This window comes from Rhineura floridana, chromosome 7 (assembly GCF_030035675.1).
Source record: "Rhineura floridana isolate rRhiFlo1 chromosome 7, rRhiFlo1.hap2, whole genome shotgun sequence".
Classification (NCBI taxonomy): domain Eukaryota; kingdom Metazoa; phylum Chordata; class Lepidosauria; order Squamata; family Rhineuridae; genus Rhineura; species Rhineura floridana.
In genome coordinates this window covers 126,139,559-126,159,163 of record NC_084486.1, presented here as the reverse complement: position 1 = coordinate 126,159,163, position 19,605 = coordinate 126,139,559, and the positions used below count along the sequence as shown (strand labels likewise).

The 19,605-nt window shown below is 43.7% G+C and overlaps 1 protein-coding gene across 6 annotated transcripts in view; it reads right to left on the bottom strand.

Annotated features, from left to right (window-relative positions):
- Positions 1–7,663: 7,663 nt before the first annotated feature.
- The window catches only part of SMC4 (structural maintenance of chromosomes 4), a 103,544-nt gene continuing 91,602 nt past the window's right edge, over positions 7,664–19,605 (bottom strand). For 5 of the 6 annotated variants that reach the window (XM_061637191.1, XM_061637192.1, XM_061637190.1 and 2 more), the window contains 3 exons: positions 15,822–16,054; positions 13,211–13,394; positions 8,044–8,328 (listed from right to left, as the gene is read on the bottom strand). In XM_061637191.1, coding sequence (XP_061493175.1) covers positions 8,152–8,328; positions 13,211–13,394; positions 15,822–16,054 — 594 coding nt within the window. In that variant the 3' untranslated portion in view covers positions 8,044–8,151. Of the gene's footprint in view, positions 7,811–8,043; positions 8,329–13,210; positions 13,395–15,821; positions 16,055–19,605 lie in introns of those variants that run through there. The other variant, XM_061637194.1, reaches the window with a different exon arrangement.

Below are 19,605 nucleotides of genomic sequence, written 5' to 3'. Positions count from 1 at the left end.
GCACTTTGGTGAAGACTCTCAGGGCCGACGAGAATCTGAAAGGCATTGCCCGATACTGAAAGTGATGGGGGCCAAAGGCAAATCGCAGGAAACGTCTGTGAGCAGGGCAGATAGGCACATGGAGGTAAGCCTCCTTCAGGTCTATGGAAGCTAGAAAGTCCCCATCGTGTAGAACCTCTATAATTGACACCAGGGACTCCATTTGAATCGTCGATACTTAACAAAACGGTTGACAAATTTGAGGTCTAACACCGCCCTCCACGACAGATCTCGCTTGGGAACTGCAAACAGGAGAGAGTAAACCCCTTCCACTCTCTTCCGGCCAATGGTACCGGTTCTATTGCAGCTATGTCGAGAAGATGAGCTATGGCTTCCCACATGATCTGGCGCCTGTCTCGAACTCTGGGCAGGAGGGAGGGGATGAATCTGTCTGGAGGAGTCAGCCAAAATTCCAGTTCGTAACCGTGAGAGATCTCTGATCCAAGCGATCTGTGTCAGACGCAACCAGTGACTTGCAAACAGTAGCAATCTGCCCCCGGCGGGGAAAGCATCAGTATTGTCTGTGCTGGCGAGTGCCCCTGCCATATGCAGAAGTTGAGGCACCTTGACCTCCCCGGTTCTGGACTCTGCCTTGAAAGCATTGTTTGTTCCAGGATCCCCTGGAGGAACATAATTCAGTGGATCGATAATTGCAGCCCCGTCCCGCAGACCGCACTCCTCGAAAGGGCTGAAAGGACCAGTAAGGACCTCTTGGATGTGGCCAAAATTGACTTTCGACTATCTTTGGGGTCCACCAAGACCGCTTTGAGGGCTTCCTCTCCAAAAAGCAATGACCCAGAATAAGGTACTCTCTACAGGTTGACTCTGGCCATGGAATCAGTATCCCAATGTCTGAGCCAAAGTGTACGCCGAGCGACCACCTGTGTGGCTAGGGCGCGCACTCCCATCTGAGTTGCATCTAAGGTGGCATCAGCCACAAATGCTGCAGACTTATGCAACTTTACTAGTCCTTTCCTGAGCTTTACGGGATCAGGATTAGGGTCATCCAAGAGCTCATCCAGCCACATCATAGAAGCTCTTGAAAAGATGGAAGCTGCAGCAGATGCCTGAACAGTAAAGGCGGTAGCTTCATGATTCTTACGCAGAGCATAGTCCGTGCAGCGCTCAGAAGAGTCTTTTAGCTGAGAGTCGCCCTGTTTTGGCAGGAGAGACCTGGAAACCAAACTAGAAATTGGCTCATCGATCCCCAGAACGTTCAGGGGATTCATGAACTCCGGGGCCAATGTGTAAAGCCTTTTGGCAATGCTAGAGAAACGGTGTGGCTGCAGTGGGTGAGCCCATTCTTCCTTGGCCAGTTTATTGATGGGGTCTGGCACAGGAAGATAGTGATCTATTGATCTGGGAGTTTTGAGTACCTTGGCCTCTTTCACCGGAGGAGTGGTAAATTCAGGTTGTAAGGACTGCAGGCCCAACGTGTCCAGAACTCTACAAGTGAGGGGATGATAGTCGGCCGAATCAAACAGGCGATAGGACGTATCATCCTCGAGTTCCTCCTCATCGCTCCACTCATCTCCCTCGGCTTGAAGAGAATACGATGGATCCTCCAAACCGGAATTCTCATATCCAACTCTGCCTCTGGCGACATGGAATGTTGCAATCCTGGTGCCGAAGTTATTCTTTGCCCTAGTTGAGGCACAGCTGTAGGGGGCTCATTGGACTGGTGAGACGTATGAGCCATAGCTGAGAAAGTGGGTTGAGAAGGACAATTCACAGGCTGAGTAGGAAATCCTTCAAATTTGTCCTCAGACGACCCGGTAGGTGAATGAAAGAGGGCTGTTAATCTCTGTTGGCCAGCAGCCCCTGAAGCCGGGACAGACACATATCATGCTCTTTTGGTAGCGGTGTGGCTAGATAAGTGTTTGGTCTTAGCAACAGCCTTGGAGTGTGGTCTGGGTTGCTTGTGCTTGGTAGATTTGTGAAGCACTGGAGCTGTACACGGTTGCTGTGCCTCTGTAGCATGAGCTGCCTCTAACTGTTGATCCACCATCATGTACATGCCCACAGATGAAGGAGAATGTACAAAGACACACACTTCAGTACATGCCCACGATGGGGGAGAATGTACTACTGCAGCTACTTTAGTACACGCCCACCATGGGGGACAATGTACGGCCAACACACGCCCACGATAGGGGAGAATGTACAGTCCCAAGTGCACACACACGCTTCAGTACATGCCCACAGGTGGGGGAGAATGTACCATCCCAAATGCACTGTAGCAAATACGTAGCAGTTGAGGAGCAGTGTAGGTGTTGTGTTGACAAGTTGTGTGATGAGAGAGGTCAGTATATGCACACAGGTGGGGGAGAATATACAGTCTGAAATGCCTGGAATTGTAGAACTGCAGGTATAGATATGAGCCTGGTGATATTTGATGTAGAAATAAAAGGAACTGGAGGCTGGCTAAATAACTTCAACAAGCAGTGCACACGAAACAATGAACAACTCTAGCTTGAATAAAAAGGGCAGGAAAAAGGGGCATACAAAATGGCGCCCGCTGAGAAAGAGCGGGAAATTAGAGACCAAAATGGCGGCCGGGAAGGGGAAGGAGCAATGGTGGTTAAAAAACAGCCTCCGTGTACTCCAAATGGTTGCAGAAGAGAGCTGCAATCTTTCTCAACTGCGGTCTTTCTAACAGGCTCAATACAAGCTGAGGTGGGTAGAAAAGCAGTCTTCTAACGGCCGCGGAAAACTTTGAAAAGAGCCGCAGGGGAGGTTTCGCTGCTGCGGGAGTACAAGCTGCTGCTGCTGCCTGAGAAAACAGCAGGTGGCAAGGAGGTGAAAATGCAATAAAGAGCAGGAGTCGTGGCCGCAGGCTCCCTTGCTAAAAATACGAACGGCGGCAAGGTGGTGAAAGGGCTGTAAAGGAAACCGCAGCCGCGGTTCGTAAGAGCAAAGGGGGTCACAGTCACAGGCTCCCTTGCTAAAAATAAGGACTGTAAAGGAGAAGCCGCAGCCGTGGCTCGTCTCATGAGAGATGACTGAGCCCAAATGGGGGAACGGCAGCCGCCATAGCCCCCAACACAGGGGTAAGGAAGAGGGAAGGTTAAAGTAAAAAACCCAACAAATGCCCCAGATAAAGTAGAACGGTGAGAGAGGGAAGGTAACAACGGGAAAGGAAATAAATGATTCCACACACTCAAAAAGAGGGAAGGGAACGAAGGATAAGGAAAAAATTCAGTTCCACACACTCAATCACTCAGAAACAAACTTAGCTATGAAACCACACTAGCAAAATCCAAACGCCTTGGACGAAGGCAAGAATGGAGTGGGAGGGGCTTGATGCCCCAGGTCTTGACTTCAATCCATTCTTGCCTTTGGTCGCTAGATGGCGCTATATCCCACATGATGGCAGGCTACCTGAGGAAAATGTGCTCACCAATGAACTCAAGTTTGTGTGGGGCAGGCACTAGAAATTAGAGTTGGGTAGGAGTTTGTTTCTGGTACATGACTTTGAGGGTATATGGGGAGTGTTTCACTACTTCAGGATGCCCTCAAAGCTCAGTGTAAATGCAGGGATGAACCCCTGCTCTTGAGTAGTGGGTGGGCTTATCCCTGCATTCTTGCTGAAACAGTGAACAAAAGATCAAACCAAATCAAAGATAAGACTACTTGGGTGAGGGGCAAGTTTAATGACAACCACAAGCTTTGGCTAGCTACCAAATTCAACTAGGATGTATTTATCTCTGCTTATAGGATTAATAGAAATGTTCCTGATTTGAGCAGATAGCCTCCTGTGGAAGCACACTTACTGCATTTTGTTCAGATTGTTTCCTGGATCCACTGAAACTGGTTAAAGCAAAAGTTAGCTGTTCTCAATGCTGATTTGCTAGAACAGATGTTACTTATTCCCACCCGAGGTGGTGAGGTGCAGCAGTGCCAGGCTTTGGTACATCTTTTGCATGGCGCTACAGTTGATGGGATTGCTGCAGCAATCATCAGTCATTCTTCACACACTTGGCAATTTCTGCTTTTTAATGAGAACCAATCTGCTACTTGGTGGCTGTCCTCTTAGCTATCTCACCATACAATGCTGTCTCAGGCATTGCATTGTATGGGATCTAAGATGGTTACTATTAAACCAGACCTGCTCTTCTGGAGCCCTGGGTTCCCCCCATATGCTTAACTGTGTCAAGCAGGGCTGTGGAGTTGGTACGCCAAACCTTCGATTCCAACTCCTCTATTTTTCTACTGGCCAACTTCAACTCCTTCATAAATGGCAAATGTATATTAACTAGTAATAACAAATTTACTGTAGTAAAATGGTAGCACAAGGCATTTCACCACCAACACATGAATCATCAGGCTAGATTGATAGAACATGAAATATATTTATTTAAAATTTCTGAACAAGAAAACTTTCCTAAATTTCTGTGGAAGTTTTTATTTTGAAGCTGGAGTCGGTACATTTTTACCCACTCCGACTCCACCCAGAATTGCTTCCAACTCCACAGCCCTGGTGTCAAGGGCATCCACTTTGTTTCAGTCTGCTCAACAGACATCTCATTGACTAAGCCTCACTGTACCCACTCTTCTCTTTATACTTGAATGGTTCCCTGAAAACCAGGCCATGGTGCAACTGATCACTCACCTAGGTACAATCTTGTACAATTGGTTTTTGGCATCTCTGCCTTCTTTCAGAGAGCCATGATAACTTTCCTGAGCTTGCCACAATTCTGTACAAGATTGGAGAAGAAAAAGTTGATCAAAATGAAATCTCTTAAGGGATGTGTTTTGAGAAGGAACTCATCCCAAAGAGAGGAATACAGGCTGGAGAGTGGTGTCAATTTTCCTTCAGTACCACAACAATGGATGGTAGTATTCTCATTGAGATGGAGACATGTAACTACACATTTGCTGGACCTTCGATACGTTGTTGTCACTAGTCTTTGTTTCTGGGCTGCTTGCTGATCTGCGTGATTATAGCGGAGTATGATTATAGTGAGCTGTAGTCAATCTGTTTACACACCTTTAAATGAGAACCCAGAAATCTCAATTTCCTATAAGACATGGCTTCTGTACCAAGGCAAACCTTCAGTCACTCCAAAAGCAAACTGGTGGGGTGGTGGAAAGTGGTTACACGTTCTATCCATGTGTAACACAAGCCCTCATATCTGGTACCCTGCCATAGGTTTGTGGGGGAGAGTATGGAAGGACTGAAGGACTTTTAGGACTCTCCATAGCACTTACTCCTAAAATATGTTTGGGTATTTTCTTTTTAACAGAAGGGCAAGAAGTTGAGAGCCCCCATCCCCCTGTTTGAGGGATGCAGTGATCCTGCCTTTCGAAATAAATAAATGAGCCCCCCCAGCAAGTAAAACAGATGTGCATTGCGAAAGTACCTGCATTTCTTAAGCACATACTTTGACTGCCAATTTGGGCATCCATACAGCTTATAATTGATTACATTGGGGAAATAAAAATAGGGATGTGCAGAAACCCCAAGATTTACCTTGTAGCTATAGTTGTGTTTTTAAACGAATTCCGGACTGTTTGAGCTGCTCTGTGCTTTCTTCACTTTAATTTGTATGTCAGGTTCCAAGCTCCTTTGGATAAAATGAAGTTCTGTGTTCCACATTCACTATAACAGGGAATCTAACAATGGCTATAATTACCCCCTTTTGACTAAAGGGGGATGAAATTTACAAGCACAGGAGTGGATTAAGTTGGTGGAATCATAGGCATTTAGGGGGGATGGGGCAGAGCACCTTTAAAAGTTTGATTTTTTTTGGCATAGGAAAAGTTAACTTTTCGTTTTCTGCCAATCTTGGGTGCCAGCTGCAGGCATCATCCATTCAGAGGGGATGAAACCTGCGAAATTTAGGAATGACAGCTTCAGTGGCTCTCCTGGAAGACCAGACTTTGTTGCAATGGGGTAGGCACAACAGGAATCATGGGGGGGGGGAGGTGAAAAAAAGTACTGAGCTTCAGGAATGAGTGGGGTAGTGGAAATGTCACCCTCCCAGCAAGGCGCCTGCTATTCTAAGGGTTGCTGGTGGAGGTGGGCTTCTGCCTCCCTCCCACAGCGTTTTTTGGATACATAGAATCATAGAATTGGAAGGGGCCTATAAGATCATCAAGTCCAACCCCCTGCTCAGTGCACGAATCCAGTTCAAAGCATTCCTGACAGATGGCTGTCCAGCTGCCTCTTGAATGCCTTCAGTGCCAGAGAGCCCACTACTTCTCTAGGTAATTGGTTCCATTGTCATATGGCTCTAACAGGAAGTTTTTCCTGATGTCAAAATCTGGCTTCCTGCAACTTGAGCCCATTATTCTGTGTCCTGCACTCTGGGATGACTGAGAAGAGATCCCGGTCCTCCTTTGGGTGACAACCTTTCATGTACTTGAATAGTGCTATCATATCTCCCCTCAGTCTTCTCTTCTCCAGGCTAAACATGCCCAGTTCTTTCAGTCTCTCCTCATAGGACTTTGTTTCTAGTCCCCGATCATCCTTGCTGCCCTCCTCTGAACCTGTTCCAGTTTGTCTGCATCCTTCTTGAAGTGCGGAGACCAGAACTGGACGCAGTACTCAAGATGAGGCCTAACCAGCGCTAAATAGAGGGGAAATAATACTTCACGCGATTTGGAACCTATACTTCTGTTATAATGCAGCGTAATATAGCATTTGCCTTTTTTGCGGTCACATCGCACTGTTGGCTCCTATTCAGCTTGTGATCAATGACAATTCCAAGATCCTTCTTACATGTTGAATTGCTGAGCCAAGTATCCCCCATCTTATAATTGTGCATTTGGTTTCTTTTTCCTAAGTGTAGAACTTGGCATTTATCTCTGTTGAATTTCATTCTGTTGTTTTCAGCCCAATGCTCCAGCCTATCAAGGTCCCTTTGAATTTTGTTTCTCTTCCACGGTATTGCTGTGCCCCCCATTCTGCCAATATGATATACATGCTCTGTACCTCCTCATCTAAGTCATTAATAAAATTATTGAAGAGCACTGGGCCCAGGACTGAGCCTTGTGGTACCACACTTGTAATTTCCGCAATTTGAGAAGAAACCATTGATAAGCACTCTTTGAGTGTGATTCTGGATCCACATGAATAGCAGTTCTTAATCTCACTCCCAAATTAATGTGATAGGTGTGCCCTCAGATAACAATTCACTGCTATTAAAAGCTACATCTGTCTGTCCCTCTTGAGCTCTGGTCATTTCCCCAGTTAGTTTAGTTTCATTTTTCAGGAAAAACAAAATGGCTGTGGTGGAGAGCTTGAAGCTTATGGAGTCCCCGATTTGCCTTATAATTCAGGGTTCACACAGAAGTGTGGTATAGCCCTAGTACAGCCTTTCCCAACTAGTGGGCCACCAGATGTTGTTGGACCACAACTCCCATCAGCCTCAGCCAGCATTGCCAATGGTCAGGAAAGATGAGAATTGTGGTCCAACATCATCTGGTGGCCCACTAGTTGGGAAAGGCTGCCCTAGTACATGTAGAAGTATCTCAAGCAACCAGGACACTACAACTTCACCTTTACCATACTGTTATAAGTGACAGCGTAAAAGAGCATTAGACAGTGTAAAAGATTAGAAGTAGCTTTCTGGTGGAGGTCACAAGCCAAGGCATAATGAAAGGAAACTGCATTTGCAGGTTTACTATTGCCAAAGAGGCTAGGGCTTGTTCTGCAGCTGTATTTATGTACATAATATGAACCCATAGTTTCCACATATTAGGACGACTTCTCTGCGATTCACCTTTCCATGTTCTTTAGAAGCTTGTTTATCTGCAAGAGCTATTCCTGCAGGAGTACAAGGAAACCATCATTTTACAATTTTATGATTTTATTTAACCAACTAATAAAAATGCAGCATAAAATGCTTTAAAATAAAATCTACCACCCTTATCTCCCGCCCAAGTGTACTGCTATTGAACAGCAACTGTGATGGCTAAGCATCAAAGAGCAATGGGCATCAAGTTACATTTTTAAGAATCCAGAATTAAAGGGCTTCATATTTTTAAGAGGATAATGGCTTTCAGTACAATGTTACATTTATTTAAAAACACAAAATGGTGAAAGCTGCATATTTGGAAATGTTAATTAGAAAAGTATACTCGTTAAAATAGAAGCTATTTACACATTTAGGAGCATCCTATAGAACTAAGTTCAGCAAGTCCTTTTGATGCAATCACTTTGGGATTTGTTGCAACGCTTTTTGTGGTGTTGTAAGTCTTGTAAATACCAATTAGTCGATCTGCAATTTCAAACATGTTGTTTCGCAGAGAGATAATGATGAATTGTGCATTTTTCGTTTGTTCCTAGAAATTGAAATATATTTTGAATTATCACTTGTAATTAGCCCTGCAAAACCTAGCAATTTCCCGATGACTGTGCCTTTCGTTCCATCAATAGTGCCAGTAATGTTCACCACTGAACATCAGGCCTAGTACAATCTCTCTTCCTTTTGCTTAGAGAAGGGCAGAGCTAAGATTGTCAACTGTCCTTTCCTACCAAGATGGTGACACCTGTCCTGAATCCCTCAAGCTGGTGGGTTCTCACTATAGTCCACCAGAAAGGCAAAATAGGACTTGTGAAGTCTTAAAGGCTGGGGAACTGTTGTCATTTCAGAAGGTCTTTAAAGGCTGCAATTTAAAGATGACAAACTATGTCCCAGATATTAGCTAGAAAACACTACTGAACTATACTTCCATTTCTATTTTGTGAGTACCTGAACTGTACATTCTTTATTTAAGCACAATGATCATAGTAGTTTTCACCAATTTGAATCCATGTGGTATACATAATTACATTAGAACTTACTCAGCAACAAGACACCAGAACGTTTTGGCTTGTATCAAAGTAGCACTAAGTCACTCATTCTGTTAGTGCAAGGCTTTACGTTTGTGCAATGTAATGTCTTCCCCTTCCCCTGCATTCCTTCTAAATATATTCTAAGGGTTCTCCTAACCTTCCAAAGCAGATCTGGGGAGGGCGTGGGGTGCATGCAGAGGGGCGGGAGAAGTTCCATTGCACAAGCATAAATCCTTGTGACTAATGGAATGAGTGCACTGGCTACTGCTCATAATTCAATATTAAATTATACGTAAAGTTGCATTTATTTCATCTGAACTTATATGTGTATTTGGGATTGTAGAATAAAAAACTGGATAGTTTAAAAACCTACACCTGACAGTAATAATAGCCTAGTTTAAACTGAACCAACATATGCCTTTGTGTATCTAGTGTGCATAGTTTATGCCCACTCGGATTCAGCAAGCCAGAAGCAAAACTCCAAAGGCTGCATAAGGTGCACACAAGTGTGACACTCTCATATACTTTGCTTGTGTGGCACACTTGTGAAAAAGGTAAGGTATCACTACCTTAACAAAAGTTCCATAGCTCAAACCCTATTATTTATTTATTGCATTCATATCCTGCCTTTTCTCCAAGCAGTTGAAGGTGGTGTACAAGTTTCTCCCCCACCTCCATTTTATCCTCAAAACAACCCTGTGAGGTTAGGCTGAGAGGTAGTATGAGAGAGTCTCATGGTCAAGTGGGGATTTGAACTCTAGCCTGACACTCTAAGCAGTTTGCCACACGGGCTCAAGTAAAATGGAAAGTGCCTCAAGGGATGTGGCACAGGCAGACTGAATTGGAAGATGCCCCTCAGGAAACAATATGAGAATTTTCTGCTGTGCTTGTTAAGAACTGACGACAGTGCCAAAGCTTACATGTACGGTATTGGGCTTCAGGCCCAAATCTAGCCCATTCTGTAAAATTATACTTCTTTGATACTGGCCAATTTCAGACTGAGCCTTTTATGCCGGCACTATTTCTTAAATGCTTTTCAGGTTGTCTCATATTGTCTAGTCACAGAGGGACTCCTGGATGATAAAATGGTGCTGACCACTTGTAGTAGTGGGGTTGCCTAAGTGGCATCAAGCCTATTGTTCAGTCACCACGCAGCTAAGTGTAACCAGCCAGGATCTGGATGTGAGAAGAGGATCCTGAGACAGTAGATTGGGATCCTGGGGGTAGAAGCCAGGGACCTATTTCTGCTAATTGGAGAATCTCTGAGAACCATGGTCTCTTTAGCCATTAGGAAAAATTAAAGCAAAGGGAGGAAATGCAGTCTCTTTGGCCAGGTAGATTGGAGAGTGTCCATCCCTTTTGTGTAGTTTAAGAGGTATCTTGTGAAAAAGCTGCAATCTTGGTGTTCTGTGAAGGCACAAACAGATCTAAGAGAGTAGTGATGAAGCATCTGTGGAGTGCATTGAACACTGATTTCTACTTGGAGTGTCTCAGGGAGGTGAGCCCTGTTCTTTAATAGTTCTACTCCTACGTCCAGGCCTGTTTCCAAAAAGTAATTATGGGAGGCGCTACTGTTTCATACCACAGGAGCTGTCTGCAGTGTTTCATCTTGTCACCATGCTGCTTGACATCTTTATGAAGCCAAAGGGAGCTGTCATCAGCAGAGGGACTCCTCTTGGTAGTTCCTCTGCTCTCAGAAGCTTGGGGGTGGCAGCAGCTCAGGAGAGGGCATTCTTTGTGGCAGCTCCTAAACTGTGGAACTCCACACAAAGCTGCATCTTGCACCTTCACTTTATAGCCTTTGTTGTATGCTCTTTACCCCAGCCTTTGACGTCTGAGATATATATTATTAGGATCCACTCTACTTGTGATTGTAATGTGTTTTAAACTGTTTTTAATGTTGTATTTTACATTGCTGTGACCCATCCTGGGATCTTTGGTGAAGGATAGGTAACAAATCTAATAGTAACAGTAGCAGTAGTAGTAGCTAAACACTCAGGCATCTTTGGTTGAGGACTCCCAACAAGGGTAGACGGAGGATATGGCATCAAAACTGTTGCCTGGTTCTGACCATAAATTGAGTTCTAGACGCCAAGTTCTGGCTTGAGGGTTCATGTTGGTCAGAACTGAATAAGGTCATCAAAGCTGTTTTTGTCTTGTTTTGAGAAGTGGGCATAACTTTGTATTTTTGTCTTCAAATAAATTCTTGTTGAGACATCTTCACCAAGGCAGCAAGTAACCCTGAAGGGGACTGAGGACAACTATGACTGAGACATGGTGGCCATATTCCAATGATTAAGCTGCAGTGACTTTGTAGTGACAGTGCATGCCTCAATGGACCTGGAGGGAGGTTGAACAGCATTTGAGGTGGCATGAGCAATAAAGGCAGAAGTAGTTTTAGAAAATTTGGACAATATTCTGTGGAGAGTTTGTCATCAGGTTTTTTGTTAAAAAAAATTAATCCTCTAGACAGAAAGGTCATGAAAAAATGGAAACACTGGGCAGTATTCAACCAACTTTTTGTGCTACCGCAAGGGGACTTCCACCCTCTTCTCCCCCCCATGCCCTCCCCAAATCTGGGTTGCGGGAACTTCCAGAACAGATTCGGAGGAGGAGGAAAGGGCAAAATTATTCTGCCAAGCCTTTTGTGCTATGCTGCCGCCCTGGGCTCCTATGGGAGGAAAGGTGGGATATAAATAAAATAAAATACAGTAGGGCCACACTCATATGGCGGGTTATGTTCCGGACCCCCGCTGTAAAGCGGAACCCATTGAATAGAATGGCGCGCAATGCCAGAAAACCGCCGTAAAAGCGGAACAAGCAGCGTATGAGTGGGGCTTTAGTCTAATTGCATCTAATTGAGACGGCTGTATTAGCGAATCGCTGTAAAGTGGGGCCCTACTGTAAATGCTGAATACAGCCCAGTGGATGTGGTCCTAGGTTTGAGGACAAAGGTCCTGTGAGATTTCTCTAATGGAAGAACTGCCTTTTTCTCACAAGGTTCCTTTAGAGATGGATTTGCTGTGCTCCCCAGTAAGACAAGACCCAACCAGGGTGTAAGACAAGGGAAGATGCTAATAGTGGCTTTGTCTAGCAAAGAATTAAGCTGGAAATTCAAGAAGAATCATTATCATGGATGAATGGCTTAGTGGTTGGAGCATTATCCAGTGCTGAGGTTCCTGGAAACAGGCAGTGTGGATCTAGAGATGTGAACAGATTCATCTAATGAATGGTAGGTGTGATAAACAGATTGAAACTATTTAGAGGGTGCCCCTGTTGAATCCGTCCTGGGAGGTAGAGACATAGTATCTGAGCAGAACTGGAAAGACTATTTGCCTTGTGCTCTGTTCTCTTTATACAGAATATTTGATCAGTGAGGTCATTCAGGACTAAATTGACCATTTGCACAAGGTGTTCCTCTAATGAGAAAGGGAAAAATGGAGTTTCTTTCTTATTAATATTTATTGCTGTAGTGGAGAAATTTAGTACAGGAATTGCACTTGAGTGGAGCAATGATTTATTGCTGCACTCAATCAGTAAAGGGCCTTGGATAAAGTCCTCACTCTCCTGGTAGAGGGAATCTGTGTGTTCACAATCCTCTTCTACAGATGGTGCCTGGTAGGAAACCATTGATTGGAAAGTGGCATGAGGGGCCCTTCCCTCATCACACAATCTGATGCGACATTACCTAAAGTCAAGGAAAGTAGAGTTTTGTTTGTGATCCTGCATTGTTGCTGTGTGAGTAGTTCAAAATTGCAGCAGGTACAGGCATTAAATGGCTGCAGAGGCTTGCTTGCATCCATAATGGTAGCAGGTGCTGGCATTGTTGGTGGAGGCTGCTTAATGGCCCTTAACTGTGGGCCAGCATGTAGTGAGGAGAGGCAGGAGTAGGTTCCACTGCAATCTCTTTTTAGATCTGGGTTGTCTGACTACCCTAACATGCTGTGTTTTCTCACCTTGCGGTGGCCATTGGAGCCACTGAGAAATAAAAGATGCTGAAGGAGGGGGGAAGAGTAGAAAGCCAAGGAAGTAAATTCTTTATAGAGAAAGGAAGCCAAGAAATAATAAGCAAGCAGTATTATTATCAAATCCTGAAGTAACAAAAGGTTAAAGAGATTTCCTGGACAACCTGGGGAAGGTGCTTAGACCACCAGATACAAGCTCAAAGTCTTAGTGATATGTTCCTTGCTTTCCTAAGTAGTACTGGGACTTAATCTTTTCCTTTCGGATAACTTTTTCCCCCAGTCAGAGAAACACTGCTATTTATGGATATATGCCAGAAGTTGACATATCCTAGACCTGTTCTAATTCTTTTATGCAAAACTAGCATTAATGCAATACTTTCATAAAAAAATATAAAGTTTGGATATTGACTTCCCCAGTACTTACATATATGTAAAATGCTACAATGGATACGTTTTTAAAATCAAGGGCTGCATCAATTTCATCCATGAAGTAAAGGGGAGTAGGTTTGTAATGATGCAGAGCAAAAACCAAAGCCAGTGAGCTAAGAGTCTTCTCACCACCCGACAAGTTAAATATCTTCTTCCAGCTTTTCTTTGGTGGCCGAACACTAAAAGAAAAGAGAACATTAATGAGCTTACAATTTACAATCTCCATGACCAAGCTTTTATGCAGTGCTAAGCACGTTTATATACATTATCTCAGCAATATTACAACAATGCTGTATCTGTATTATGTAATTTTCCATATTTGGGGAGCTGTAGCCCACAGAATGATGGCTAGTCTATATGCAGCAAACAGATTTAGTAAATTTTGAACACAAGGTGTTTAAAAGCAACTACTGTGCACCTTCTTTCACATTAAGTATGTTTAAACATGCAGACAATACCATACTATTAGCAGAAACCAGTAACGATTTCAAACGAATGCTGATGAAAGTTAAAGAGGAAAGCACAAAAGCAGGACTACAGCTGAACGTCAAAAAGACTAAAGTAATAACAACAGAGGATTTATGTAACTTTGAAGTTGACAACGAGGACATTGAACTTGTCAAGAATCAATACTTTGGCACAGTCACTAACAAAAATGGAGACAAAAGTCAAGAAATCAGAAGAAGGCTAGGACTGGGGAGGGCAGCTGTGAGAGAACTAGAAAAGGTCCTCAAATGCAAAGATGTATCACTGAACACTAAAGTCAGGATCATTCAGACCATGGTATTCCCAATCTCTATGTATGGATGTGAAAGTTGGACAGTGAAAAAAGCAGATAGGAGAAAAATCAACTCATTTGAAATGTGGTGTTGGAGGAGAGATTTGCAGATACCATGGACTGCAACAAAGACAAATTGGGTGTTAGAACAAATTAAACCAGAACTATCACTAGAAGCTTAAATGATAAAACTGAGGTTATCATACTTTGGACCCATCATGAGAAGACATGATTCATTAGAAAAGACAATAATGCTGGGAAAAACAGGAGTTGAAAAAGAGGAAGGCCCAGCAAGAGACGGACTGATTCCATAAAGGAAGCCACAGATCTGAATGTACAAAATCTGAACAGGGTGGTTCATGACAGATGCTGTTGGAGGTCGCTGATTCATAGGGTTGACACAAATCATAGGCGACTTGAAGGTACATAACAACAATAATGTTTAAACATATCAAACTGCCTTGTGTCAGACCAATGATCTATCTAGCCTGGATTGTCTGCTCTGACTAGCCACAACTATGAAGTCATAGAGGTCTTTTCCATCCCTGATATCGGAAATCCTTTTTACTGGAGTTGGCAGTAATTCAGCCTGGGGTTGAACCTCAGCATGTATTCTGCCACCTCTGGTGATATAAACCTTTTTGGGAAACCAATAAATGATACTGATATTGTTCTCAGTAAACTGTGGGCCCTAGTTAATGTAAGAATGTGAAAAGCAATGTATCCAAATTCAATTTTAAGCATTTAGAATCTCACATCAGTTTCTCTTGGGTTTATTCATCTAAACTAATCTGAATACTAAACTGTGGTTTATCTTAACTATGGCTAGTGAAAACAAGTACCTATAGCCACAGATATTTCTATCAAACTTTAAAAAGTAGGGAAATTGGGCAGCTATAGTGAAAGCATCAGGAGGCCTTCCTTTCTTTCTGAGATATTATACTGGCCAATAAATTTGTAAGAATGCAAACTATTTGAGTTGGTCTTTCACAGTCTGTTCCACTTCCTGTGTAGCTTGGAAGAATTTGGTAACGTGCCTCCGAGCATATGGTGAGTGATGGCAATTAACCAAGAGGGGGGAAGAGGAAGAGAGGAGGAATTCAGTGGGTGGGTGGGCACTGGGCAGAGGGAAAGCCCCTAAGCTTTCTGAAAGGAAAACGTGGTTAACAAATATTATTTGGGGGTTTCCCTCCCCACCTTTTTATTGTACAGCAGACACATAGTCTTCCTTCCATAAGAAGACCCAGGCTAACCCTGCTTACAAATGGACTACATTGGGTCCAAGCCCAACAGCTGTTAGTTGGGTTTTTAGAACTTGATAGTTGGTTTCTTGTGCACAAACAGTAATACAGACTCCAATGTTAAATGTTCTTAAATTAATTAAAATCAGCCATTTATTTTTTTTTAACACAGGCATTCTATGAACCTGTCTAATTTTAACAAAGTTCAAAAAATTATGACATTTCTGAAAAAAGTCCACCAGGCCTTGATTTTTTTTACTCCCGTTTTTCACTTTAACCTGTGGATTCTCTCTGGGTTATGCTTCTGAGTTCAGGTCTCTATATTTTGTAAGATTTTGTTTTGAAATGTGGTTATGGGAAGCAGTAGAATTGTGTGTGTGCGCTTTTGATTTTAACATGGTGGAATGTGAAAAATCCATACTGGCTGTAGTATACAGCCATGACAATGGGTGTATAATAATTTAGCGTTATGGCTGAAGCACCTAGTTTGGTTAATTCTGTGTTAGCATTTAATGAGCACAAGTATACCATGTACAGGTTGTAAAAGGAGCTCCATCTATCTTAAGAAATTTACAGGAAATACCAACCTGAACATGATTCCTTCAGAGAAAGGATCCAAACTGTCTACAAGCTCTAGTTCCGCATCTCCTCCTAATGTAAGCATCTGGTAGTTTTCCTTTAGTTTATTTGTTATTATATTAAATCCTGCCATAAACTCATTAAGCCTTTGTTTTCTAAGATCTTCATAAGCTTCCCTGAAGTTGTCTCTCTCATTAGTAATTTCATCCAACTCTGCCACACGTCTCAAGTACAGTTCCTCCTGAAAATTAAAAATAAAACAAGTTTACATCTTCTGTATGACTCCTAAGTGTTTCTGTTAAGGATCAAATGGTAGCAGGGCAGTGAACCCACTCTGGGTTTCAGTCTGAACTTTCAAGGAACACCTTGGACAGCTCCTTGAAAGTTTGGATGAAACCCAGAGTGGATTCACTGACCCACTGACATTGGAGTCACCAGCCTCCAGTGCTTCTTGTGAATGTTCTCTCTGAAGGGCTAGCAGAAGGCACAGGAAAAAAGAGTGAGTTAACTCTTCTGCTGCCTAGGCTGGGCAGGTTCTCAACACATATTTGAATACATCACTCAGTTCTTGGGTTTCTGCCACAGTTGACACTTGACAAAGACATCAGAAATACAGTAGCATACATTTAGATTTCTTGTACCTCTCAATCCTGTGACTGTGAGCAATCTCCTTTCAATCAAGGCAGCTAAGTGTATGCAGAGGGTTGTTTCCTCTGTTGTATGTGAGAAGAGTACACTCACTGCAGTCACCTGTAGAGCAAACCTGAACGAGCCACATAGTTCCAGGACATGTGCAGAGTGCTAGCTGAAACGAGCACTTCAGTAACATGCAAGTTGTTAACAAACTGGACCATTGGTCTCACCTGAAGAGTGATTTTCACAGGAGGACTGCCATCAAGCGGGTATCATAGCTCCACCTATCGTCCAAAGGCAAGAATGTTTTGAAGTCAAGACTAGGGGCGTCAGGCCCCTCCCACTCTCCAGTTCATTCGCAGCGAGTCCAAAGAGAGATATCTAAAAATGCAGGAAAAAAGGCCAACGGGCCTACCAGCAAGGACATAACACAATAGCAATATTCATAATAATATGACTCTAACATAGCAATATAACAGTAATAGCAGTCTTGACTTCACTAGTAAATCTAAATATAATAGTGTAACAGGAATGTATAAAACCCCCAGAAAAATAGCTAGGTAACCTCCAACTGGGAGGGTCGTGATGGCAGTCCTCCTGCGAAAATCACCCTTCAGGTGAGACCAATGGTCCATTTTCCACAGGAGGCCTGCCATCAAGCAGGATGTACCAAAGCAGCCCATAACAGGGAGGGACCACCCACAAACTAATCGTCATTAAGTACCTGTTGCAACACCCGCCTGCCAAAAGAGGCATCGGCAGAGGTATAACAATCTATTTTGTAATGCCTTATAAACGAATGAGGGGTAGACCAAACAGCAGCTCTGCAAATATCAGCAATAGGAGCGTTGGTAGCAAAAGCAGCCAAGGTGGCAGCTGATCAAAGGAGGGGTAGATCAAGTGGAATGGTCAGAGGAGGTGAAGGAGGAAGTAAAAGAAGAGATTCTGAGAGTTTTGAAAACCTATAGGAATCTCTTTAGCAACAAACCTGGCCGAACCAGTATAGTTATACATTCCATTGATACTGGAGATCATGCCCCAATCAGATCTGTTCCGTACCGTGTGAATGGGAAAGTTTTGAATGAGATCAAAAAGGAGGTGGAAGATATGCTGGAATTAGGAGTGATCAGGGAATCCATCAGTCCCTGGGCCTCAAGTATTGTCCTGGTTCCGAAAAAAGATGGAACGACAAGGTTTTGCATTGATTATCGGCTAATCAATAAAATTACTGTCCCAGATGCGTATCCTATGCCTAGGGTAGATGCAATGTTAGAGTTATTGGGGGCAGCAACCATTATCTCTACACTAGATCTCTGTAAAGGATTTTGGCAAATGGAACTAGACGAGCAATCCAGAGCCAAAACTGCCTTCAGTACACCAGATGGGTTATATGAGTTTGTGACCTTACCCATGGGACTAAGGAACTCACCAAGTTCATTTCAGAGGCTAATCAATACTGTGTTGCGAGGCATGTCAGATTTTGCAGTGGCCTATATCGATGACGTGGCCATTTTTAGCAAGTCGGTGCCTGAGCATGTCCAACACCTGACAACAGTATTGGAGGCCTTAAGAAAGGCAGGCCTCACAATAAAAGCTAAGAAATGCCAGTTTGGACTAAAGGAAGTAATCTATTTAGGACATAAGGTGGGGAGTGGGAAAATCACCCCCTTATGGAGCAAGGTGGAGGCAATACAAGCGTAGCCGATCCCCTTAACCAAAAAACAAGTAAGGGCATTTCTGGGTGTGGCTGGTTTTTATAGGAAGTTTGTGAGAAATTTTGGGGAAATAGCAACCCCCTTGCATGAATTGACCAAGAAGAAGTGTTCTGAGCGTGTGGTATGGACGGATGAATGTCAGAAGGCTTTTGATCTGCTGAAGCAAGCCTTGTGCCAAGGACCCATATTAATAGCACCAGACTATGAGCAACCATTCATCGTGGCTACAGATGCGTCGGACCTCGCGCTGGGAGTCGTCTTGCTGCAGGAGAGAGAAGGCACCAGACATCCAGTGGCGTATCTGAGTCGCAAGCTGACGCCGAGGGAGAAAAACTATTCGTCGGTCCAGAAGGAGTGTCTAGCGGTTGTGTGGGGACTGAACAAGTTGCACCCATACGTGTGGGGACGAAGATTCACAGTGACTACGGATCATCGGGCCTTGTTATGGTTGCAGACTATGAAAAACCATAACACTATGCTGCAGAGGTGGTCCTGGGCCCTACAGGACTATCAAGTGGACTTCCAGTTCATCAAAGGCAAGGACAATGTACTGGCCGATGGACTTTCCAGGCAAGTGGCTGGGACTGCAGTGATGTGACCAGACAGAGGAACAAAGAAAGACATTTTCCCCATAGAGACTTTTATTTGTTAACGCAACGTATAAATCCTGGAACAGGAATAATACTCTGCAGTTGTTTAAGGGGGGGGGAAATGTGATGTTCCTATATATTAGTGTATATATGGTAAGTGCTGGTTGTTTAGAGTATACATGGTAAGTAGTGAAAGATGAGGGGGAGTGAATGGGCAATAGAATGCTTGATGATTGGCTGAATGTTTAAAATGGCTGACAGTATAAATGAAAGGATGACAGGTAAATCTGGGTGAATGTGAGGTGGTAAATTGTGGAATCTGGGGGGGAGAAGAGAAAGAGTGGATTGCTTGGCGGGGTTTGAGAGAGTTGTTTGCCAGGAGAGAGTGAAGAAGGAGGGGGGTGGAGTTCAGATTAGTATTGAGTAAAACCATATGCTTATGTGCCTTAAGAAGAAATCTTGTTAATCTTGTTAGCTTTGTTATCTGTAATAAATACTTAATTTGGTTTACCAAAGGCCTGATCCTTGGCTGGGGTTTCACAGACCAGAAGGGAGGGTAAGGTAATGACCAAGGCTGAAGGGGAACTGTAACAAATGGTGGCAGCGGTGAAGAGAATAACAATACCAGTATTCAGAGTCTCTGGGAATACTAGTATTGGGACGTTACTGGTGGTTGCCTAGCAGGGGGATCTGTTGAGATCTGTGCTAGAGTGGATAGGTAAACCATAAGAGAGTGCGGTCCGGACTGGTGGAGTCCCTGGTGGTGCCTAGAGACAGGCAGTAACCACGAGCAGGTAGGAACCTGACAGGGAGAGCCAGGGAAGGACGCTCCACTCAGCCCAGCCCCAGCAGCA